Here is a 26,804-nt window from a genome sequence, read left to right on the forward strand (position 1 = left end):
TCTTGAGGGCAGGCCGTTTACAGTGTTCACGGACCACAAACCCCTTACTTTCGCGCTTAGACAAAAGCCCGATAAAGCGCCTCCTCGCCAACTTCGGCACTTGAGCTATATCAACCAGTTTACTTCTGATATCCAGCAGGTGCCTAGAAAAGACAATGTTGTTGTGGACGCTTTGTCTCGAATCTCGGAGGTGACAGTCCCCGCTGCGGTCGATTATACGGCAATCGTCGAGGCACAAAAAGACAACGCAGAGCTTCAGAACCTGAAGGCAAACTCCAAATACAAATGCAGGGAGTTTCCTATTTTCGGCTTAAACTCTTATTTAATCTGCAAGACCTCAGATAAGGGACCCATTCATTCCAGCCGATCCCAGGGAAGTATTTAAAGCAATGCACGATCTTGTTCACCCAGGCATCAGGACGACGAACCGATTAGCCACTGATAAATACTCCTGGTCGTCCATGAGCAACGACGTAAACTCTTGGGCCAGACAGTGCATCTAAAGGCACCTAAAAGGGATAGAGATTTGTAGGCTAGTACCCTGGAAATTTTGAGACTCTACTGCTAACGAAACATCAACAACGCTACGGTTAGGGACTGACCTGACGGCAACGATTTTTGGCTACCGAAAAGGAGTATGATTGGTTTTTGGGATGTACGCACGCTCCTTGACAACGGTAACGAGGGTCCCCAGAATGCTCGTTTTCTCTAACTTGAGTGGAAATTCCAGTGATATAAACTGGACACTTTGGGCCTAAGCGAAATAAGATGGTGGGACTCTGCAGAGTACTCCTCTCCTTCTTGGCAATGTACTTTTGCACTTTGAAAAGCAAAGTGATAGTATATACGAATCCGGTGTTGGGTTGCTTTTAACGGCTACCGCATGGTGTGCTCTCTTCACCTGTGCGCCGGTTTTTGCCTGACTTCTGACTGCAAGATTTCGGTCCAGATTAAGGAGCATCACAGTTATACAATGCTACATACCAGCGGAGACTTCCGATGTAGTGGAGGAGGATGCATTCTATGAGCAATTAACCACGATTCACGGAAAGCTTCCTAAAGGTGACATTGTCATCATGATGGGTGATCTGAATGCCAAGGGGGGGTCTGACAACATCTTGCTCGCACATGTGATGGGGAAGCACGGTCTTGACGACCGGAGCGGTAATGGTGGGAGGTTCGAGGATTTCTGCTACTTCCACTGCCTCGTTATCGGTGGTGCACGGTTCGAACACAGAATCTGCCATAAGGTCAGTTGGGTTTCATCGACCACTTCGCAATCAGCAGCAGATTTAGGAGTGTTCTTCTGGATGTATGTAATAAAAGAGGCGATGACATCCGTCTCGAACACTCACTATCTGATGGTCGCTTACGTTCGCTTGTGTGTTGCTTCCGTTACTTCTCCCAGGGATGGGGAGCTGCAACCCCCTAAGTTCAACATCAGCCGCTTGTACGACCCAACTGTGGCTCGACAGTGGGAGAGCTATCTCGCTGATCGAACGGCAGATCTTTTGAGTAACGCGCCTGAGAATATCGAGGTCGCTACCAAAAATGCTCTTTTCTCAGGTGCTGCACAGTTTGTCGGCACATCTCAAAAGGGCGTCATAAGATCCCGTTGACTGCTTGGAAGCGGATCGATGAACGAAAAGGGTTGAAGACTCTACTGACCGCTGCAGGTGGTGACTGGTTTGACGCGCTCGCACTCCTGTACCGACCGAAATCCCAGAAAGTTAGTGTACGCGGTGACAAAAGAGAATTTGCTATTTCGCTGGTCAGGGAAGCGACAGATGCTGCAGATCGCAACGATTTCAGAGCTGTGTACCGCATCATGAAAGAGCATGCGTTTGCCAATCTTTCGATGATCCTGTAAGGACGTTAACGGTTGGCTTCTCATTCACGATGATGAACAACTGAAGAGGTGGAAAAAACTTTTCACCAGGGTCCATAACCTTATTAAATTCGGTGAGGTTTCTCCTCTTGTGGTTGAAATGGCTGGTCACCCTAACATGTGGATACGGACTGCTCCTCCAAGTAAAAGAGAAACATTTTCGACCGTCAATGCACTCAAACGGATTAAAGCCGCTGGGTTTGACGGTCTTCCCGTAGAATTATTTATCGTTGAACCTGCTCTTTACTGCATCCACTCGTACGGAGAACTTGAGAATCAGAGGTCTTTTCCAGAGAGTGGAAGAAGGGGATAATCGTTAGGATTCCAAAAACAGGGCACCCGTTTTGAGTGTGACAATTGGAGCGGTGTCTGCATATTCCTTGCCGTCGCAAAGATAAAAGTCAAAACAATCCTGGAGCGTATCAAAGAACGTCTCGAACAGGGAGCAGACTGGTTTCCCCTCGGGATCTTCCTTCATCGACCTCATCAACACCCTACGGATCATTTCGGAACAGTGCGCGGAAATCGTCGCTGGACGTATTCTTCATTCTTTTCGAGGAAGTTTTCGATAGCGTGAGCAGAGGGAAATCTGGGGTCTCTACGTAGGAGGGGTATTCCAGAGGAACTAATAGCTATTACAAGTCACGTGCTGCACCGAGGTAAAATCCCAGATGACTTTGAGGTTCTAAGCGGAGTCCCCCAGGGTTGTATTCTGTCACCGATATTATTTCGTCATGTTGTTGGAGACGTTCTTGGTGCTGTCCTATCTGGACGTAAAGGAATTCAATGGACGATGACATCTTTCCTCAAACCCCTCGACTACTTTGATGACATCTGTTTGATCTCTCACCTGTTCGTGAATTTTGGCCAAATTGCTCTGGATTTGGAGGGAGGGGCAAGTAGAGTCGGACTGAAGATAAACACCAGCAAATTCAAGGTTTTCAGTTTGACGGGTCGTCGCACCCTCCCTATGTGCATTCATGGGAAGAGTATCAAATGTGTCGATCAATTTGTGCATCTAGGAAGCCTGGTTTCTGCCGACGGCGACACCACACTAGATGTTGCCTGATGAATTAGGACTACATCCGCTTTTGTTGCCCTGTCTGGGAATGCAGTTATCTACCCCCTGTTATTTCTGTGTTGCTATATGAGAGTAGCACATGGAAAGCGAACTCCACTGTTACTCAAAAGCTCCAAGCTTTTGTCAATACCTGTCTGCATCGTACCATCATGGTACACTGACCTGACACTATCTCAAACGAAGAACTTGGTCGGCGCACAGGCTTGGGACTCATATGTGATGTGATAGAAAGACGAAAGTGGCAGTGGATAGGTCACACATTAAGGAGGGGCGACAATTGCATTTCTGGCTACGCTACGCAGTAGAATCTACCCTCCTAAGGCGGCTGGCGAGGGCACTTGGCGCAGAAGAGTAGAGCGGGAGTGGGAGCGTCTCGAGAAGTCGTGGGGGGATCAGAAACGAATTTCAAGGAACCGCGAACGATGGCATGTAGGTGTGGTTTACGCGCTATACGTCACTAAGGGGTGAAGGCAATCATATACTCCCACTGGTACTTTTCCATTTGGGTTGATTTTCCATTTAGGTCGATGATCGTTATTCTTCAAGTTTGCTCTTGAAGACTGAAGCTCTTCAAAGTCCTTTTTTCAAGTTATCCCATTATCTGGCTGAAAGGGGCGACTATATCTACCCGCATATGGAATATCCGTAATTTTTTTTATAGGATTTTTCCTTCTTTAAAGTCCAATATAGACTACGTTCGAATATCTACATTGATGATTAGGAAACAGGACAACAAATCTTTCATTTTCTTTCACGGTTAAGTCGAATGCTGGGACCATATTCCTTTTTGTACGAGCAACAGAAGCCCATTAAATTACCAGGAAGTCGGTCAGTCAAATGAACACGAGCGTTCAAAATAGGCATTGCTAGGAACTCCAACATATGCATGGATACATAAATTTAACAAATACATACCTTTTTTCAGTGTTATCCGCCGAAGTGAGAAATTCCGTCCCACTTCTATCCCGAACTGAGCGGTCTGTAAAAGTACAAAAAGATTTCCATGAAGTTCAGTATCAGCCTCAAAGGACTTCACTATTCACAACATCATATTAAAGAGGAAAATCAAATAGGACTAACCCGAATCCTCCTTCAAGTTACTGTAATCCACGTCTGGTTGAACGCCTCCTGGTTTTGGCTTTACATCGATATTAATCTCGGCCGTACTTAGTCCTGCGTGGCACATATAAACGCCGGCATCGCGGAATGTTATTCCTAAAATTCGTAATGCTCCTTTCTTCGAAATTTTGATTTTCTTCGATTTCGTGAGAAACTTATGGTCCTTGCTCCAACGGATTTTCGTCCGATTGTATCGCTTGACAGGACATTTGATTTTGACCTGTGTCCCAAAAAAAACCTCAGCAGCGCCCCCGATTTTCAATGTGATTTTCGTCTTTTTCGGGTCATGCTGAATGTATGTGGAGTTGCTAACGGATATTGTGGGCCTAGGATCTTCCGGTGGGCAAGGTTTAACATTGCATGGTTTCTTATCTGGGGGTCGTGCACTAGGACACATCGATTCAGGCCGTTCGATTTTATGTTCCTGGGCCATAATCTGTTTGCATTCAACGCGACGCTCCTTGATCCCATAACCGCAGGACTGTGAGCATTTCGACCATTCGGAAACTTCCCATCGAACCGGACAATCAAGGACATTGCAGTATTGTCTATCAGCTGGAGGTGGTTGCGGGCACATTGTATTCGGGACAACCATTGTATTCTCCCCACCTCTTGTGACTTCGTGAATACAAGTCACCTCTCTGGTTCGAATTCCAATACCACAGGATTTCGAGCATGGCGTGAAGTCCGAGTAATTCCATCGAGGTGGACACGGTCGGTCATTACAGGTACGAACTCTTGCCTCTGGTTTTGTTTCGGGTGAGCATAAATACGGAGATACCCCTTTGCCGGTGTCTTCTCGAACACATTGAATAATTAATTCCTCGACACCTCCCAAACAGGATGCACTGCAACTTGTGTAACCTTGTTCTCGCCATACATAAGTTTTGCCTGGTTCGGAAACTCCAACACGTATTGAATCTTTTGGATAGGATTCATCGTAGCCGAAGGCAAGGGAGCAAGGCTCAACGATACATCGCTCGATTTCATCGGGTGGTTTTGGTCCTTCACATAAAGAGTCGTTTAATGTTGCCAGTGTTTTGGAGAATTCAAGAAGAATTTTGCAAACGTATTTACGCGTTCGGTATCCTTCGCCACAGGTTGCATTGCACGGTGACCATTCGGTTTCCTTCATGAATCTGGAAAATGGGAAAGCAATGGGGTTAATTTTTTGCTGAAATTTTAAATTTCACTGGAGGGAGGATGTGCCAAATTTAAAGTATCTTTTCTTCCTTCTTTTTATCCTTTAAAGGCAGTTTCCCTCAGGGATCGTCAACGATCCTTCACGGGTCGTTTACGATACGGGGAGTGGCGTCCCCGAGGTGCCCGAGCAAGTAGTTCTGACCCCCTAGCTGGCACAATACTTGCGTCCTAGGTAGTAGCCTCGAGAAAGTTTCTCGGTGAAGAGCGAACTGTTAATGACCGATACACGCCGGAGCACACTGGGAGTCCCCGGAGCCGTCGACAACTCCCTGTCGACGTCGATGGGGTGATGTGAGTCTGCCAAGGTGGTAGTTGTGGCGTGTATTAGGAGCCAGCCCCTTCGGGAGCCCGGTCGGGTAGTGTGCATTGAACCGGTGTTAGTAGCCCGCGTTGCCTCGAGCGAGCGCTGATCCGTCCGTGAATTCCGGGATCAGCTAAGCGTGGGTCAGGCCTCAGGGAACTGGGGTAGAGGCTGTGTCCCCGAGGGTATACTCGCTCCTGACTATTGCGGCCCGCTCCCTTGCACACGATGCGCTGGTAAACAACCCAAATGGAGAATAAAAACGAACGAAACGAGGAGATAGTGAAAATGGAGAGTGAGCTGGCTGCGTTTATTCGCAGCAGGAAAATGCGCCGTTCGCCCCAGCGCCCAGCGAAGGACGCAACAAGGGCTGGAATACCCGACGAGACATCGGGACCCGCAAACGGAGAGAAAGACTCGCAAAGTGATGCGGCACCTGCAACGTAGATAGGAACCCAGACCATACCGCACAGTGCTATAATTGGGGAAAGAGGCACAGTGGAAACTGCCGAAACTAATCAAATGGTTTCGAATATAAGCCGAGTGGGAGGACTGTTGACTACTCTGGCGCAAGCTGAAGAGGAAAGGCGTATTAAGAAATGCACCGCAGTTGTGAAGCACATGCGATCTGTGACGTTCCTCCAGAAAAACGTCGGCAAGGGGGTGAAAAACGGGCTAATGGAACTGGAAGAGCTCCTGGACAGGATTTCATACTATAGGCGAACATGGAAAGTAAGACAAAATCCGCAGGAAGCAGAAACAATCGCGCTTCCCGAGGAGAACACCACAAGTACCAAACGAAACGCTGACAGCCCATTGCAGAGCGAACTTGGTAAAAAACGAAAGGAGGAAGGGACATCTGAAGGAGACTTCACTCAGGTACTCTCCAGGGCTGAAAAGAAGAAGGCGAAGAGGAACAAAAGACAATAACACGTCGCGCCATCAGAAAAACCTCTGCCTAAAACTAAGGCGGACACGAAGGACGGAGTACCAAAAGAAAAGATGGGGAGACGAAGGATGACTAGACCGCCAGCTATGCTTATTAAACCGACGGAAGGCAAGACTTTTGCGGAAGTCCTCAGCGAAATCCGTTACAAGCTTAAACCCGAAGACAAACGAGCGGAAGTGTATTCCACACGTAAAACGAAGGGTGGTGGAGTCTTAGTCGAACTAGGCCCTAAGACTATAAATAAAGTCACGTTCTGTGATCAGTCGGCTTCTGGGAGAAAAACCGTTGGTTTCCAGCTTGGAACCCACGTGTGCTTTGGAAATCCGAGACCTTGGCTGTCTCACGGAAAAGAAAGAGGTAGAAGAGCCCATCACACGCGAATACCCGGAGGTAACAAGTATCTGGATTGGTATCACCTCCGCAAACTCCCGAGGCCAAAAACTCGCTGTGGTGGAAGTTGTCGAGCAATATGCGAGGAAGCTTTTAAACAGCGGGAAAATAAGAATTGGTTGGGTAGTGTGTAGGATACGAATTCGGGCCGCCCGAACCAAATGTTACAGATGTTTGGATTATGGGCACACATCTGCAAACTGTTGGGGACCTGACAGAAGGGCAACATGCCGTAAATGCGGTCAGGCAGGCCATAAAGCGAACTCTTGCAATAAAAAGGAAAGCTGCGTCCTATGCAGGGACCGTCGAGCGACTGATAAGAGCGTTGCGCACACTGCGGGACCGGGGCGGAGTCCAGTTGTCAGAGCAGAACTGGAAAGAGCTAGGACACGGTCAACATGATTTGCATCCTACAAATCAATATGCACCGGAGTGCAACCGCTCAAGAATTGCTAATGCAGTTCGCTGCGAAGACCAGAGCTGATTAAGTACTCATCAGTGCTCAGTTTCATGGCACCGAGACATATCAGGTACCGCTGTCATCTGGGTTCGGGACGGCACCCTCCTTAGGGTTCTTGCCCAAGGCCGAGGGGACGGCTTTGTCTGGATTCAGTGTTCAGGGATAACGTTTTTTAGTGTCTATCTTACGCCGAATGTGACAATGCCGGACTTTCGTCGGAGGCTTTATGCTTTGGAGGACGCTATCTTAAACACGGATGGGCGGATCCTGGTCGGGGGTGACTTCAATGCTAGGGCACTTGAATGGGGCATGCCTCACATAGATTCCAGAGGGAAACGAATTCTGGAAATGGCGGTGAGAACAGGACTGATAGTTCTAAACACCGGATCCACCCCAACGTTCCGGCGCCCGGGCTGCGAAGGAAGCATTGCAGACGTAACCTTCGCGTCGGAATCACTGGTGTCGCTGGTGGACGGGTGCCGAATTCTGGAAGACTTCTCGGCAAGTGACCACCAATACATTGCTTTCGAAGTGGTGAACACAAACTCTCGGTGTGCGCAACCCCAGCGATTTTTCTGTGCATGGAACGTCGCGAAAGTGAACACCGGTAAGTTTGTCGAAACTCTGCGAACAGGTGGGGCCGCGCTGGAGGGTACTCCTGGGGGCGGTGGCGCCGCAGCTGACATTGTCGTAAATTCAGATATGAACCTGATAACGACGGTCTCTCGGAGCCTCCATGACTAGGAGGACATCGAGGCGCGACAAACCTTTCATGTATTGGTGGACAGTGAAAATCGCAGAGCTCCGGAAGGAGTGTCACAGGCTCCGCCGCTTAACACAGCGTCTAGGCGACCGGGAGGAGTCATGTACCATAATGATGGAGTACAAATCAACCAAAAGGAGACTCCGCAGCGCAATAAACAAGAGCAAAGCTCGCTGCTGGCAAGATCTGGTCGACGAGGTGAATGAGGATCCGTGGGGACTCGGTTACAAACTGGTAACCCGAAAAATAGGGGCTCTGCGGAACCCTGTTCACTTAAGGCCGAGCAGATGGACCGCATTGTAAGAACACTCTTCCCTGCGCACTCCATATGGGATGATGACGTCGGCGCGGAGAGCGCAAAGGACTGTCCACTTTTCTCTATAAAAGGGTTGGAACAGGCAGTCCTCTCTATGAAAAACAAGAAGGCGCCAGGACCCGATGGTATTCCAGCAGAGATATACAAACTGGTATTCCAACACAGGCCAGACCTAATGTTCGGCGCATTCAACGCTTGCCTGAAAGGTGGATGGAGGTCACGTCGGGGGTAGCACAGGGATCCATCCTAGGGCCGCACCTCTGGGACGCTACCTATGACAGTCTGCTTCAACTCGACATGCCAGAAGAGTCGTGCCTGGTCGGCTATGAAGATGATGTCGCAGCGCTTGTTGCTGGATGCACTGTCGAACAGGCGCAAAGCAGACTCGGCATATTGATGGGACGGGTAAGCGGATGGATGACTACTCATGGTTTCAACCTTGCACTGGAAAAAACCGAAGTAGTCATCCTGACTAAAAAGAGAATTCCGACCCTGCGTCCTATATCGTTCGGCGAGTACAGAGACGGGGAGCTTTACGGGTGGCGTCTGCGTACCCCACTGTCTCTGAACCGGCCGTGATGGTGATCGCGGGAGTGATCCCCGTTGCCCTTCTTGCTAAGGAACGTGAGGCCATATACAAGCGGAAAGGAGATGAGCCAAGGGAGGTGGTTGCTCGCGAAGATCGGCAACAGGCTCTAGACGAGTGGCAGCTCTCTTGGCAAAATGAAACTAGAGTCAGATGGACTGCGCGGCTCATCGCCAACTTAGGTGCGTGGCTAAATTGGAAGCATGGTGAGACTGACTATTTCCTTACCCAATCCATCGAAGTTTTCAGCCTTACCTGCACAAGATTGAAAAAGCGTGTTCTCCGGATTGTGTGTTTTGCAATGGAGTTGTGGACGACGCCCACCACATTTTTTTTTCTTGTGGAAGGTGGGAGGGGGTTCGTCAGCACAGGGGATCTCTCTCCAAACAACATTGTCGAAGAGATGTTGAGGACTGCTGACAGGTGGAACCGTGTTGCCCATTACGTTCGGGCCCTTCTCGTTGCTAAGAAGATAGAACTCGTCCGGTGGAGGAGCCAGATGGCAGGGGGTTCCTTGAACTGACAGTTCCCTTCCTCCTCTCCCCTCCCGTTGGTGAAAGGAATTCCTTGATATGAAGGCTCCGCAAGGCGGGAGAGTTCGGGGACTAGCCCGAAGTAATGTGACAAACGGTTCCAGGCTAACTCTCTGACGATGGGGAGGTGTTTAGTTGGTAGTCCGACGACGTACGGAATCCGGAGTCCAACACTGTGTGCGTAAATGCATGCACCTACCCTACCCCCCCAAAAAAAGGCTGTTATAAAAGGAAGATGAAGCTTGTGGGACAGTCCTGATTTTGCTGCTGATATAAATGGGTCACCGATCTCAATAAAGTGAGAGGTTTGCCGAGTCCTTAACTCATCGAAACACTCTTATGTTTAGTTTTCACCACTTTTTCTCCTTCGAGTTTCCTTAAAGGACTCCTCTATGCGTCCTGAATTTTCCTGATGCAAGATCATTGATTACAAACTCAATTGGTTTCCACCTCAAACGCTCTCAAAGCGAGAGGCACATGGACCCGGCATATCCTTCTCTATGCAAGCCGCGCGTTTTCAATCAAACTTGAACTACTTCCAGCACTTTTGGTTCAACAATGTTACCAACAGTTCAGGATGCGCCCATGCATGTGTGTGTAAACTGTTTTATCTTTAAACTTGTAATATCCACTTAGCAAGTTCATCATCCTCCGTACAAAGTAAGCGCGATGCAGTACATTCTCTTGCTACGTTGGCATCTTCAGTCTCACTTTACATTTGCCGAAAACCTCAAGGATGAGTTGATAATGTGGAAACTTTCCACATTGCCTTCAACGCTTCACTTAACTTGTAAGTGTGTAATTTTGGAAAATTCGAATATATGCAAATGATTGTGCTGACATTAATTGAAATATTTTCCCAACTTGCTCCTGGAGTGAGCAACGAATGCCAGATGACGGAGGACGAGGGGATGAAATAGGCACGGCGATATCCCTTCTCGACAGGAAGGAATCTCTAGCCAGGTCCGCAAGCCTAGTTAAATCGCTGCTGACAGGCAATTTTCCGGGAAACATTTCCCTCTTAGAATTTTAAGTAGATTTTTTTCTATAATTAATGTTGCGCAAGGAAGCTTCGGGTAAATGGGGGAGAAGGAGCATCTGCAAGCTGAGCTGTATCCAATAGCTCACGATATGCTAGTCACATTATTGGAGATTTGTTCAAACGTGGATACGGCGAATTAGGGAGTGGTGATGCAGTGTTAGACGATACTGATACAAGCCAGGAGAATGGAGAATCCTTTTCACACCCACTCGCCTAAAAATCGATCCACTTAAAGTCAAGCATTAAAACTTTTTCCATCCTGAGTTTTACCAAACTCAAAAGTTAGGACAACAAAGGATTGAGGTCCTCTTCCTCAACCCGTTTTTGGATTATCCTTTTATTGGAAGACCAATTCAAAACGTTAGCTTCCCACTTTCTTAAAACTCTAAATTAGTCCTTAAATCAGAGGAAAAACTTTCCAATAAAAAACGGTATAAAAACAAATTAGCTTAATCGTAGAAACTTAGTCCCAATACGCCAATTGTAACTGAACACCCACAATCCTGTCGGGGCTGAATCCTGTCGGGGCTATGGTGAATGGCGAATGCTCCGCTCTGTCCCTACTTGAATAATTTCTTTGCGGACAAAAGGAGAAAGCAATTCAGAAATTAGCTTGAACAATATCCTGCGGCCAGGGAGTTTGCTATATAATGGCTTATCCATTGGAACGTTGAATCCTGCTTCGATCCATAGAGTCCTGTTGGACTTCATCGATTTCCGAAGCTAATAGTTGTAAGTTGTTTATGGTGTTTTAGCGAAAGAAATTTTTGCCGACGGTGAGGATGGATTTGTTTTGAAGGTATCGATCCTTTTTGCCGTGAAAGGTTAATTTGGAACGGGTTGTTTTAAAAAGGAGTTTCTGGGTGACTTGCAGTGTTTGGGGATAATTGGGTTTGTTGTTTTTAGCCCACCTAGTCTCGGTGTTTTTAGGTATTAGGTGACTCGCTTACTTCCCACATGCGTTTCACCACATCTATTTATACAGGCTTAGGTGATTTAGGAGTTAGGTCAGAGAGTTTGAGAGACCATTATTCCCTTAGGCAGGCGCCTAACTTTATTCGGCCTTTCGAAACCCACTGAAATGGAGAAGGGCTGGCGACAATCCAAAGGCTTCATAACATCACCACTGGGCAGTGGGAACTTTTCAATCAATGAAATCTCCCGGAGTAGATGACATTTTCCCAGCACTTATCCAGAGAGGCCTAGGAATTATCTTAGAGTCTCTTCTGAGGGTGGTAAGGGGGAGCATAGCACTGGGTTACATACCAAGGGCATGGAGACGGGCAAAAGTGGTCTTTATTCCGAAGGCGGGTAAAAAGGATCCTTTTCACCCTAAATCTTTCAGACCAATCTGCCTAACATCGTTCGTACTCAAAACGGTGGAGAAGGTCATAGACAACTATATTAGAACTGACGTTCTAAAGCGTAATCCCCTACATCACTGTCAACACGCTTACCGGGCAGGAAGGTCAACTGAAACTGCTCTGTATCAGCTGACAGAGGTACTACGGGACGCCATAGAAACAAAAGAAATTGCACTGTGCGCGTTTTTGGATATTGAAGGAGCATTCAACAACACATCGCACACGGAGATACAAGATGTCCTGAGCCGCAAAGGAGTGGGAAACACCCTGGCACTCTGGATGGGCAAAATGCTAGAAAGCAGACAAATAGAGGTACAAACAGGTACAAATTCTATTATCATGAGCACCACTCACGGCTGTCCACAGGGTGGAGTACAATCGCCGCTGATGTGGAGTATGGCAGTGGATGAACTCCTGGACGTGTTAACTAATACTGGAATACAAGTCCAGGGCTACGCGGACGACATTGTTCTAATCTGTAGGGGCAAATATGAAGATACCCTATGTGATAAAATCCAAACTGGATTAAGGGTTACTAGTGCCTGGTGCAGGAAGGTGGGACTGCGGATCAACTCAACCAAAACCACCATAGTACCATTCACTAGGAGGCGTAAGCTGGATCACCTGAAAGCCATAACATTACATGATATGGAGGTGAAACGAGAAACAGAGGTCAAATATTTGGGAATCACGCTAGACCAAAAATTACTCTGGAAGACACATGTCGGCAACACTTGTCGAAAAGCCACGAGGGCTCTGATGACTTGCAGATCCATAGCAGGAAAAAAATGCGGTTGTAGCCCGAAGATACTACTTTGGATATATACTGCAATAGTAAGGCCAATGATTACCTATGGAGCGGTAATCTGGGCAGAAAGAACCCAACTCAGCACACAAGCCAGGGAATTACATAAGCTCCAAAGGCTGGCTTGCGTGTGTATCAGTGGGGCAATGAGGACATGCCCAACGGAATCCCTGGAGGTCCTTCTGGGATTAACCCCTCTCCATCTGCACATACAAATGCAGGCAAGGAGATCAATATTCAGGATGGCCGGTAGCATGAGTGAGGCAGGGAGCTGCCTAAATCGAAGGAAGATTGATATCCTTTCTAGGCGGTATCCCGAATTACTGATACCGAGGGACAACATGACAACGAGGTTTCACTTCGATAAGAAGTTTGAAACACGTTGGAGTAACAAGGCAAACTGGGAGAGCGTGGCTGCGACATACGGCTTAAACCAGCGACTGATTACTTGGTACACTGAGGGATCCCTCACAGCAGAGGGAGCGGGTGCCGGTATCATTGGTCGAAGGAAAATGTACTTTGAGCCAATGGGCAGGTACACTACCATATTCCAGGCGGAAATTTACGCCATAGACAAATGTGCCTCCTTTAATCTGCAAAGGAACTACAAGGGGCAGAACATAGCTATTCTCACCGATAGCCAAGCAGCGATCAAGGCACTCAGGTCCAACCAGGTGAACTCTAAACTGGTATGGGAATGCCTTGAGAGACTGAATACACTCGGCTCATCCAACAAGGTCTGGATACTTTGGGTTCCAGGCCATGCTGGGTTGGAAGACAATGAGGCAGCGAATGAACTAGCCAAGAAGGGAGCAGGGATGCCTTTACACGGGCCAGAACCCTTCTGTGGAATCGGAAACGGTTTCATGGCTATGAATCTAAGAAACGAAGAGAAACGGTTGAGGGAACTATATTGGGCGGGCCTACCAGGGATGGAGCAGTCCAGGGTGCTTATTGGGGGATACCAACCCATGCGCACAAAGGATTTCCTAAACCTCACCAAAAAGAACCTCCGAATCATAGTGGGAATTCTCACTGGTCATTGTCGGCTGAACTATCACCTAGGGAAGCTAGGGATATCTACGGACACTGCCTGCAGGTTCTGTGAGGAGGAGGACGAAACTTCTATGCACGTCCTGGGACAGTGTCCGGCATTTGTGCAAAGTAGGTCGATACATCTGGGAGAACACTTAATACCAGATGCAAAGCTGAAACTTCTGGAAGTGGGGAACATACTAAAGTTCCTAACGATTACAGGCCTGCTTGAGATACTATGATCAACAGATACACTATAACCAGTAAAAGGGGCACAATAGTTCTTCAAAGACGCGGTGCGACTTTCCCTTAACAGAATAATAATAATAAACATCACCACTCCAAGGCTCTTAGGGACCAATTAAGCGCGAAATCAAATTTCCAATCATAATACTTTTTTTAATTGAGCCAAACCTGCACCGACCGTTTATCTGCCAGACTGAACTTAGTTTGATTATTATTTAATCTTAAAATCGTTGAAAAACGGATCGGGGCAGGGGTGTTTTCGGGGAATCCGACTATGAAACTGGTTCGACCTGTTAGAAAAATGACGACCGTATATAGGAGGAGATATATGTCATTTCATTGACCGCAGAAGTTTGTCTACGGCCGGGTCGCACAATTTGAATCTGTTTCGACAGTCGGGCAGCATTACCAGCACTAAACAGAAATGACATGTCAAGCCAGTTGGTGTGGAGTTATCGTCAGGTGCTGCTGAAACTTGGCCGACTGAACGAAACATTCCTGATGTGGGTGCCGGGGCGGTCAAACATTGCTGATAATGAGGAGGCTCATTTTGTCTGCTCGCCGCGGGTCTGGATCCACAGGCCATCTACCGTCAAGTCTACTCTGAAGGGTGAGATTGAAAGGGCTCACTGAGCTGAGTCAAGAAATTTGAACTCTTGTCGAAAGGTGAAAATCCTTGTGCAAGAACGTGCGGTCGCCAGAGCGTAATTTTTGTTGTCCCTTAAGAAGTGGGACATGAAAACACTAGTAGGGCTTTTAACAAGACACCACTCCTTAAAGTACCTATTGAAAGAATAGGAGTGCTGCTGTTTGTATTCAGCTGCCCGGCCTAGTCAGACCTCAGACGAAAATGCCTTGGTAAAGTTTTCTTGAGAGTCTGCGTATTCTCTGTTTCTGGAGAATGTTCTCAGATTCGCGAAAGTTGATAACAGAGGCACGATGCTTCACGCGAAGGAAATGTTCAAGTAGTTCAAGGCAACAGTAAGCCAAATGGAAGCTGCTAGTATGCAGAACATTGCAATGGGCTAACATAATTTCGAGCAGGTTGACCAATTCATCTACCAAGGAGTCCTACTCTAGAAGGACGGAAACCGAGAACACGAAATCCAAAGGCGGACTACTGCGGTTCATGTCCTCCCCATAATGAGGTCGAACAGAGTACGTAGACGAAAGAAAAGTCCTCCGAAAGATTTTCGGAGCCGTAAAGGAAGGAGATGCTTGGCGAATCAGATACAATGATGGATTATTCGACGACCCACCTGCATTGCCACATTCCACAAATTGCAGTGTGCTGGCCACATCGAAAGAATGCACGAGGGAAGGATTCCGAAACGAGTGCTGAAAGGTAGTCCTGATGGTAGCCGACCAAAAGAGCAGCCAAGGAAACTTTGGAAGGATTCAGTGGACTCAGATTTTAGATCAATTCTAAGATTTTATAACTGGAGGACGCGGTTGGAGGCGATGCATCCGGGATAGGAAGGCCCGAATTGGGTTGCCCTCTATTTCTTCAATGGCCCTGGAAGCAGTAGAGGGCAGATTTTGGAGTCAACAGTGGAGCGCAATGCTGATCACATTACCTCTTATAGGGTAGTCTAATCCTGTAGTGAGCCGTTATGGTCTTGAATGAAGTGCTCTAACACACTTCAAGGCCCTGATCTAACATGGTTGTTGCGCCAACGATTACTATTATTATAATTAGTGGAGGCTGGTATCTTAATTGACGGGAACCTAGGCAGCTCCAGCGATCCTGATGGCCCTGGAATGAGTTGAGGGCTCTGGAAAGGGACACCTGGTAATCCATGGTTAACATTTGTGGCATTTCTACTATCAAAAATGTTCCTGTCAGACGGTTGGTTAATGGTCCAAAGTAAGCCCTACCTTTAAAAAGTTTATCAATCCTATTCAAGGGTCAAGTAATTGAAAAATATAGCTTACTCATAGACAGCACTTCCAACAGCTTCTTATGAGATTCGAAAGTAACTAGCATTTCTGCGAAGTAATCGGGCGTCTTCCTAGGGAATCGGTCCTTATAATATGCGTTTTTACACATTCTCGAGATTTTTGACATTGTGCTTGACAACGGAGAATATTTAGGACGCGTCTTGTAAGTAGTATTCGAGATAGGCAGGAATGATCTTTGCCTTCAAGTAACCTGCGAAAATTCCTGTGGAACTAGATCCACATGGCAGGTACCCACTTTAAACCACCAGAATCTCCATGCCCAAAGCCCCGCTGTCAATATTTTGTGCCCTTCTCTTCAATGTTACCAACCGGTCAAATACTGAGGAAGCGCTCAATTTTTAGCCATTTATTTGATACCCGCAAAGTTAACAGATTTCTATATTTTGTAGGATGTAGCAATCAAGGGCCTAGAGATCTAGAGTGCCTGTCAATGCGACAAGGCACACATAGTATATACTGAGGCAGGTGCTATGAGCATCATGCAGATTTAAAATTTAAGTTCCGCTAAAAATAAACCTTTTCGCATTATTTTTCCAAAAGATTTAAAAAGGGAGGAAATATTGCAGATGTAGAGCCCCAATTAGGTGGACTCTGTAAGAACATCTTAGCCTAAATTTTATCTGTCATTTAGGCAAAACGAGGTGGGTTAGAATGGCCATAAAATCCAGCTTTTCCTCGTCTGTTGAGATAAAGGAGCAATTTTCTCCTTCCAACTGTTCTGAATATTTATGGCAATTCATATAAATTGAATTTTCTTTATCCTTTTTTCGTTCAGAAGCAGGGCGGCTCGTCTTGATCGGTTGTGACATTTTGCTCGGTCATGTACTTGCTCCGGAAGTAGTCGCGAGGTTTTCACGAAGACGACTCTCTCGGAACGGAACGATCAGTACAATCCCATTTCAGATATAATCCTAGCATAATACGCAACTAGTCCAACGAAACGTCTTCGTCTCCATTACTATTAGGCGCTGTTCATTGTCTTTTATAGCCGGCTAGCACTCCGAACTATAAAAGGGATACAGCGATAAATTTCCGATTTGAGAAGTTCGTTGATATTTCGACTACAAAGGAGGACAACTTTGGTCTGAGATGTTTAAATCGCTCAGTTTTCGGCAGGTCACTACCGGCGATAGGAATAGTGTCTGATCCATTAGGATTGGTCGACAAAAATGTTGTTTTATTCAGATTCAATCTGAGACCGTGTTGTATGAGGCTAACAATCCATTTTTAAACAAGTTACCCAATTTTCGTCTGACCCCAGTATTTCTTCGCCGGTATTATGGGTTGCGATAACCATCTTCCATTGCTTTATTTTATAAGTTCAGCCACTTTGCACGGATTTTATTTACTTGCTAGGCAATCTGTAGCGATCATTCCCGGGATGCATACAGTACCCAACCTGATGGTGTTCTAAATGCGTGGCATACTCTGTCGCTTAACCTTATTCATGTTTTTTAGTTAAAAGCGTTGAGAGCTGCTCCTGCCAAAATAAGAGCCCTGCGATAAGTAGCTTACGACTATTCTCTGTCCTTCAACAGTAGGTATCATAATCGAGATCAGAGATGAACCGAAGTGAAAGTGTCTTGTTACACTAGATGGGGATTTTAAAACTAGGTCAGGCCACGGGATTGCATCCTGATCAGGCTTTTGATGAAACAAAATAGTGGACCGATTATGACGAGCCTCCGACTCCGCTTGTGAATTGGACAAAGGTTAAAGAAAAAGAAGAAAGACTTGTCGACCAGGCAAGATATCTTAGGGGCTGCTTACAAGGAGGTCTTGCCTTTATTCTTCTTCTGTCTTCATTGCTATGGCCCCTAGCAATGGAAACATTGCTATGATTCCCGGAGTGCACAGAGATTTCTGCACCAGCATTAGTGGAAAATCTAGCTCCAATAATGAACGGACTGTTTGAATGCAGCTCTGCAGATTATACATAATTGGAAGATACGGACTTAAAGTGAACGCTAGAAAGATGGAAAAAGTGATGTTGAATAGGATCCTTAGGTGGGCAGCTACATGTTACTCACCTTATCGGAGGTGCGAATACAGCTGGTCAAGGAAATCAAGTATTTAGTTGGACGCTTCGGTTCCAAGATATCAACGGCGCAACAACCCATATCCGGTGTAGGCCTGCCTTAATAAGGAACTCCAGACGTCCCGGTTTTTGCGCCGAGGTCCATCAATTCGATATCCCTAAAAGCTGTCTGGCGGCCTCACCTACGCCATCGCTCCATCTTAGGCAGGGTCTGCCTCGTCTTCTTTTTCTACCATAGATATTGCCCTTTCTCCTATCTAGGGTCGAAAATCACAACCGATAACAGCCTATTTCAGCTTACAAAACCTGTTCCGCTCGAAACGTCTCATCGTAGCGTCAAAGCATTTACTTTACAAGACAATGATCTTGCCAGTTCTCATGGATTCCTCGGAGACTTGGGTTCTTAGCAACAAAAATTGTGAACTCTTGGCCGCGTTCGAGAGAAGAATCCTCCGAACAATTTTTCGCCCCCTACATGGACGGATGGACGATTCCGTAGCCTACATAACGACGAAATCTATGAGCGATACCATGACCGTCCGGTTGTGGATAAAATCCGGCTCAATAGGTTACGGTGGGCGGGTCACTTAATCCGTATGGATGAGGATGATCCCACCCGGAAAGTCTATAAGGGCAATATCTATGGTAGAAAAAGAAGACGAGGCAGACCCTGCCTAAGATGGAGCGATGGCGTAGGTCAGGAGGCCAGACAGCTTTTAGGGATATCGAATTGGTGGACCTCGGCGCAAAACCGGGATGTCTGGAGTTCCTTATTAAGGCAGGCCTAGACCGGATACCGGTTGTTGCGCCGTTGATGATGATGATGATGTAGATAAGTCCTGAGGACTTTCATAACTTCATGGGATATGCGCATCCAAATTAAAGCTCATTTTGATACAAGTGCGTAAGTTTCGTTTGGTGACCGTGTAAACTGCAGGCACAGATCAAAAGGCTCGGTTGTCTATGTACGGTCGCGATACTGGGGTCTCAGGCTATTCTCAATTCACCCCGATTCATTTGGAGGTGAAGCGGAAAGCGAGGAAAGACGAGCAAGGTCATGCGTCAATATGGAAAGCTCTCAAGTTAGGTCTGATCCCTGCTGATCATCTAGTTTCCAGATTTGTGGTTGGGAAGACATACTAACTACGTCGCAGTCATAAAAGGGAACAATGGTCGACAAACGGTCTAAAATTTCCTGAAAGTATAGACAGTAGTCCTTATCAACTGGTCAATTTTGAAAGAACAATCAGGCTTGCGGGTATTCTGGGAAAACTCGTTTACAGAACTGTTCCGTGTTCTTGGGAAAATGACGAATGTGGAGATGTATGACATTTCTCGGTAAAATGGCGAAGGTGGAAATATATATGCCGCTCTATTGGTAACAAAAATGGTACCGTTCGAATCAATTCCGATATTCAGGCAGGATTATCAGCACTAAATAGCAGCAACATATCAAACCAAGTGGTTTCGAATTGCCAATAGTTCCTGTCGAAACTCAGTCAACTGAGCCGAGGGCACCCAGTGTGTCCTGGCAATGAGAGAATCTTAGGAATTTTACCCATAATTGATCGAAGGTAAGAGCTAGACTAGTTTTACTGCCGATTAGTTGGTATTGGTCACATATTCGAAGCAACTGGACTTCCCCCCTGATCCAAGTCGATCTTATGACTCCCGGAAATTCTGCCAAGATCCTTCCTATTTGCATAAGTATGATTACCATTTTGACCATGGCATGACCAGATTTACTGTCGATCATCTGAGTTGCTTTGAAGTCTACCAAAAGATCACGTATTGAAAAAATGTCTGTAATAAGAGCTTTTAGTTCGACGGTTATCAACTAGCATATTGAGCTCTTCGCTCCTTTTCTACATAACTTGATAATTGTACTACTGGGAGCAAACAAGGTGTACACCTTCTAGTTGTGAGAGTCTGCCTTTTTTTTTTGCGAGTAGGGTAGGTGAATGCGTTTACGTACAGAGTGTTGGACTCCCGCAACAGCACGCTGGCGGACTACCAACTAAACACCTCGCTGTCATCAGAGAACTAGCCTGGAACCGTTTGACACATTACTTCGGGCTAGCTCTCCCGCTCTCCCGGCTTTGGGAGCCTTCCAGTCAGGGAATTCCTTTCACCAACGGGAGAAGAGGGGAGGAAGGGAGTTGTTGTTAGTTCAGGGAACGCCTTATCGTCCGATCCCTCCGCCGGTCTTGTTCAATCTTCTTCGCAATAAGAAGAGCCCGAACATAATGCGCAATACGATTCTAACTGCCAGCGCTCTTCAGCATCTCTCTGACAATGTTGTCTGGAGAGAGCTCCCCTGTGTCTGCATAAAGCTGCTGGCGGAGGCCATCCCACCTCTCGCAAGAGAAAAAGGTGTGTTCAGCGTCATCCGCCACTCCATTGCAGAACACACAATCAGGAGATCGCGCCTTCCCAACCATGTGCAGGTAAGACTGAAAACCTCCATGCCCACTTAGAAGTTGGGTAAGGAAGTAATCATTCTCACCGTGCTCTCTGTTCAACTACGGGTCTAATTTGTCGATGAGCCGCGCAGTCCACTTGCCCCTTGGCTCATTTTGCCAAGAAAGTTGCCACTCGTTAAGGGTGCGTTGACGTTCTTCACGGGCAACCACTTCTCTTAAGTTTTCGCTCTTACGGCGATAGATAGCTTTGCGCTCCTTGGCAAGGAGGGCAACGGATCACTCCCGCAATCACCATCACAGCCGGTTCGGAGACGGTGCGATAAGCAGACGCCACTCGCAAAGCTCCCCGCCTCTGCACTTGAGCGAGGCGTTTACGATGCACCTCCTTGTCAAGGGCATCAGCCCATACCTCCACACCATAGAGAAGGACGGACTGCGTTGCTCCTATGAGGAGACGTCTCCTAGTTGATATAGGGCCGCAGGCATTCGCCATTAGCCGACTCAAGGCCGCGACTCCTGCTGCAGCTCTGTCCGCGGCTGCTTTGATTTGCTCGAAGAAGCTCATCTTCGAGCCGAGCATTAAACCAAGGTATTTAATCGCTGGTTTTGACTCTGTAGTCAACTCGCCGATCGATATGGGACGCAGGGTCGGGATTCTCCTTCTGGTCAGGATGACTACTTCGGTTTTTTCCAGCGCAAGGTTGAAACCGTGAGCAGTCATCCATCCGCTTACCCGTCGCATCAATATGCCAAGTCTGCTTTGCGCCTGTTCAACATTGCGTCCGGCAACAAGTGCCGCAACGTCGTCTGCATAACCGACCAGGTGCGACTCTTCAGGCATATAGAGTCTCAGCAGACTATCGTAGGAAGCGTTCCAGAGGTCCGGCCCTAGGATGGATCCCTGCGCTACTCCCGACGTGATTTCCATCCTCCTCTGGCCCTCAAGCGTCTCATAGAACAGGAAGCGGTCTTTCAGATAATCCCTCAATATCCGCAAGAGATAACTTGGCACGTGAAAGGAGTTCTCTAGTGTGCCTAGCATATCTGTCCATCTTATAGAATTGAAGGCATTTCTGACATTAAGCGTTATGAGGAGCACTATTCGTCGGGATCGGCGGCTGTGTGCCCCAGCTCGATTAAACGCATCTACGACCTCCATAACAGAATCCACTGTAGATTTCCCTGTTCTAAACCCGAACTGCCTTGCGGATAAGTCCCCGGCAGCACGGATCGCTTCAGCGAGTCTACCCCTGATGAGCTTCTCGAGCACTTTTCCGGCCGTGTCAAGCATACACAGCGGTCGGTATGCAGACGGGAGCTCCGGGTCTCCTTTATCCTTACTGATCAACGCGAGTCTGGCCACTTTCCAGCGAGAAGGAAAAATGCCCTCCTTCAAGCACGCGTTGAACGCTTCGAGCAGCAATTCTGGCCGTTGGCGGAACACCAGTTTGTAAACTTCCGCCGGGGTGCCATCAAGACCTGGCGCCTTCCTGTTTTTCATAGTGAGAACCGCTTCTTCGAGTTCTCCCATTGTGAAAAGGGGGCAATCCACGACGCTTTCCGCGCTTTGCACATCAACCCGTACAGGGTGTCTGGGGAACAATGTCCGCACAATGCGGTCCATCTGGTCGGTGCTCAGTATGCAGGGCTTCCGCAGAGCCCCGATTTTCCGAGTGACAAGCTTATAGCCAAGTCCCCACGGGTCATCATTCAGCTCATTAACAAGATTTTGCCAGCCGCGAACTTTGCTTTTATTTATAGCGCTGCGGAGTCTCCTTTTTGCTGAGAGTCTGCCTTTGGAGTAGATAAATCTGGAAGTAGTTCTTACGTCGGAGTCCGAGCGCGTCACGCTCGCGGTCACTCGCAGCGGTCAATCGAGCCTTCCGCCCTTTTAGCGGAATACTACTCCTTAAACATCTACATGCGGATATTGGGCTTGGGATGCCCGAATCTGAGAAAAGGAGGAGAAGAATCGAAAACAGTTACCCGGTTTACTCCGCAACTAAGATACTTCGGGAAGGCTTTATTTAATGAAAGATTTGCTCATTCTCTACCTCTGGAAGCTGCTCTCAGATCCTTAAATGCCTGTGACCGCCGTAGGCCGGGGCCATTGTATAGGCAATTTTAAGGGGCAGTGCAATTGGCCTAATAAAGTGTCTGAGTGAGTTGTATATTATTGGAAATGAAGACCCTAAGGCTTTGGTTGAAGATGCTGGACTGCCATTCTATGTAGAATATTATAACGGTACGCATCCTTCCAAAGGGGAGGTCATCTGAATTGTTATCGGCTATCTGCAATTAATGTCAGAAAGCGGATGAAATGGTCTTGTATTTCACATGCAGATGACGGGCTTTCTTAGACTTTCGAAAGGTCATTTTCAACGAAGAATCTGCATACCCTTTGGCTTAGGAAGATGGCTTTAGAATGGCAATAACGTGTGCGGTTTCGTCTTGAAGAATCTAGACTTGTTTTCTTTTAAAATAAGCCCTTCGATATTAAGGGTCAGTATTGTAGGTTGAGTGCATGAAAATCCAGTTCCTCCCATTTTCCCACCATTCTAGTCGGAAAGTACCGAAAGAGGGTGGCGGACAGAGAGCGAATAAGTAATAAGCTCGGCTTTTTTAAGGATCTTTCAACAGCGCTCCTTAACATCTACTTCTGTGCAAATTTCGTTGGAACTCTATTAAGATCCTTTTCACTTTTTCCTTATTATTCCTTAAGAATGTAATCTACTACAACTTTGGTACCGGTATCGATGCTTTGGTTATCCTTCGTCCCTAGCAAGCCCCGTCACTCAGTCGAATCGACCGAATTCTCAGTTTTCAGTTCAATCCACTTTCAACCGCTTCGTAACGATGGTCCCACATTTGTGTGGTATTATTCGGCAACCGTCTAGTTCACAAAGTGCTTATTGTAAGCCAAAGGCGTGAATAATTAATGGCTTCAACTTTTTCTCCATTTCAAACCCCGACAAACGAAAAAGAAGTGTTTCGATAGACCGGCCAAGGGAATAGAGCCAATAAATGAATGAAAAAACACAACCACAAACCATCAGCGACAATAACAAAAACAATAGCGTCCACGGCTACAGATTGGTATAATGCAGAAACAATACCATCCCCTGGAACGTAGCCAGGGGAGCACGAGTGGATTCGTCGGGTCTCCACAGCACGAGAATTATATGGAGTTTGTTTTTGTTTTCGCAACCCTGAATCAGTCAAGCATTGAGTGAAGTTCTACTTCAGCATCCCTATGTTGTCCCTCGCTTGGAGCAATTGCTTTTCTTTGATACCGGGACTGAGTCCTTCCAGTCCTTCCAGTCCTCCCAGAGCGAGATGTTAATTTTGGGTGAAGCTAATTAAACATCAAGGTCCTTATGCTTCAATCAAGTTAAGTGGTGGCATGCCTGTAGTTTCTTGCGGTGAGAGGAGGGTAAACAGTGTCTTTCTTGTTTAGGTTTCGCCGTTGCAGATTCTTTGTTTCCGAGGAAAACACTTCAGGCGCGGAAATGATGAGAGAAAGTGGTTTGAAAGTGTTGTGACGACAAGCCTAAGCCCAGCTTAATATCCTGTCATTTTTCACTTGACATAATCACATTTCTGTCATGCCTGCGTGGAGACGGGGGGGGGGGGGGCTCCTTCAAGGTATTGTCAGTTCAGATGGGAAGCTTCGTACAGTAATTTTGGGTTAAATTTGGACTCTTCGAGTTTAGTGAACGGAAGGGTGCTGGAAAATGCGGAGGGTCTTCCTGGCGAAGAAATTCGAGGGCCCCTCAAAACTAAATATATGCAAAACTGACAACTTCCTGAAAGAATACGGGACGCTCCCAGAATAATTCCAGAATTATTATAAGAAGAGCTGAAATATCTGCGAAAGAAATTGAAGTATCTACGACGGAGATTGCTAGTCTCCCTATCCCGCTGTTACCGTAGATACCAGGAAAATCCCCCCGACTTCCTTCCCGCTCCACTGTCCTCTCCTCCTCCTCACTTGATCATTAAGCCTCGGAGTTAATTTCCATCCGAGTGTAATTGTGTTGGGAAACAAGCGTAAGCGCTGGAAAATCCAAGAAGTAAACCAACCGAACAAGCGGCCTAACAACCGAAGCAAGTGCGGCGCTAGTAAGGATTCGAATTTTTTCCGCAGCTTTAAATACACAAGCAAAATGGAAACATTCACTGCAGGCGGCCACTTCATATTTTCCACTTTTCCGTTTTCTTACGTGGAGCCCCTTGGCTGCAGGAGATTAGTGTACACAAGGTTTTTCGCCATGGAACGTTCGCCATTCGAACATTGGAGGTAATTATGAGAAAATTATTTAAATGCTTATGCTTTGCTACTGCTCCTGGGGGGGATGATGGCTGCATGAGGGTAGTATGGATGGTGGTGACGACAGCAGGCTTATGTGTAGTATGTGGTTTTCGGTATGTCGCCAAGTCATAAGCCCGACGCTGTTTGACTTACAGCCAGAGCTATTAGCTGCAGCTATTATCGCAGGATATGATTTCACTTGGCGCTCGTATCCGCGGGTGGTTCATTAAATTTTCGCAATTTATTAAGTTGAGTGAGGCGTATTTGGCTTTCCAGTGTATCGGGTTACTCGGACTTAGCTCCGCTATAAATGGATTATCATATTCTATTTGGAAGTAGCAACTGCGGTGCAGAAAGGTATGGTTGCTTCGTATTCTAATGAAGTCATCATGCGAGTTATGTACCTGTCCGACTTTAGATGGATTTAAAAGCTTAGGAACTTTCGTTTCGCCAGAAGCTGTTTTCAAATGCAAATCAGATGGAAGTGGATGGAGGTTCAACGTTCCAGAGTTGCGTGATGATGTTTGTGGTGACCTAATTCAGTTGAAACCTGGCGAAATCTGCTCGGTTTATCTGGATATTATGCTCGAGAGTGCACGCGGTTAGCTACGTAAATGAACTTGAGTTTATTTGTATGTAAATTGAATTACGGGAATTAGACGGGCGTATGTAGGGAAATTGACAGTGTCAAGTGTCCAAGCGGTCTCTGCATCATCCACTTATACTTGGTTGGTTAAACTTCTTAGTCTGGATTATCGTATTCAGCGACTTGAATAATCGTTTGCATAGTCACTAATTATCATCTGATTCCCTCAATGAGTAGAGAAGCTTTGGGAGAATCTTGTCTTCTATATTCAAGTCCTTCGATTCATTTTTGGATACTAACTTAACTCTGTAGAGTGTTTCCAAAATCTCTGTGATTTGATTGATGTTTTGGCTTAGTATATTCATTATCGGGTCGTAAAGTTCTCCCTCCACTTTACATCTCCAACTATGGTAAAAATCAAATGAATTTCTACGAAACTTTCCAGTATTATGCAGAATGGTATCCTCTGTGCTCCCCCCCCCCCTCTCTTGGATAACACCCTTTCATGGTGGAGGAACCTGTGGTACTTTACTACTACTCTAAGGGTGTTCAAAAATACATGAAGATGGAAACAAGTGATTGTTACTCTTGAAGCGGGAAGAAGTCACAGACTTCGAATCAACCCGCGACTTTGAGGAATCAGGTCGCGGTCGAGACATGGATTTTGGAGGCCTCACCAGATTCATGCTTCCCTATGGAGTAATCTGTGGAAAACACACCTCGATTTCAGCAGAAACTAGCACCCGAGGTGTATTGTGCTGTTAGTCTGAAAGGATAATACAGCAAGTCCCTTAAAGAGAGGCACTAGTAACCTCAATACGCCTATCTGTCAGTGGAACTGTTGCCTAACTCTTTCAAAAAAAAAAACGGGAGAGGAAGGTTCGCAGCAAAACAGGGACTGCAGGCTTGCCTGCCAGAACCTTCTCCTTCGCCTGTACCAGGAAAACCGGATGATATGTATGCAACTGGTCTAATTCCGGTGTATGGAAACAGATCCACGCAGTCCGAACAGGAAGGGCTCCTAGCCCACGACAACGGAAAGTACTACGAAAGAAGGAGAAGTTTCTTGGGAATGCGATGTTGGGTCAGTCAAGAGGACTAAGATCTTCTTCGAAGAATGATCCTCGCGACCGAGGGCTTGCGGTCTAATGTCAAAATTGTTAGAGGCAACCATGCTGACACAATTCTGTTCCTAGGACCATATTGCGGTCAACTTACAATTCCAGGTTAATGGTTACAAGGGAAACATTATAGTTACTTCTGCTTAGTTTCCCTATGATTCATTGTGTACTCCGCCGCCGGAAGAACTAAAGGATCTGACAGTGTATGCAGAATCAAGTTGCCTTGAACCCTCAATTAGCTGAAATCCCGTCGCGTTAATAGCAAATTAGTCCTAAAGTTA

General features: G+C 46.7%; 1 protein-coding gene across 4 annotated transcripts in view; it reads right to left on the reverse strand.

Moving 5' to 3' along the window:
• The window catches only part of LOC119650696 (protein madd-4), a 276,121-nt gene that overhangs the window by 65,488 nt on the left and 183,829 nt on the right, over nt 1-26,804 (reverse strand). For all 4 annotated transcript variants that reach the window (XR_005249352.1, XM_038053678.1, XM_038053677.1 and 1 more), the window contains 2 exons: nt 4,050-5,227; nt 3,885-3,948 (listed from right to left, as the gene is read on the reverse strand). Coding sequence is in view for 3 of the 4 variants with exons in the window: in XM_038053678.1 (XP_037909606.1) it covers nt 3,885-3,948; nt 4,050-5,227 (1,242 nt within the window). In the remaining variant the exon portion in view is untranslated. The remainder of the gene's footprint in view (nt 1-3,884; nt 3,949-4,049; nt 5,228-26,804) is intronic.

The sequence above is a fragment of the Hermetia illucens genome, chromosome 3 (genome assembly GCF_905115235.1).
Source record: "Hermetia illucens chromosome 3, iHerIll2.2.curated.20191125, whole genome shotgun sequence".
Lineage (NCBI taxonomy): Eukaryota > Metazoa > Arthropoda > Insecta > Diptera > Stratiomyidae > Hermetia > Hermetia illucens.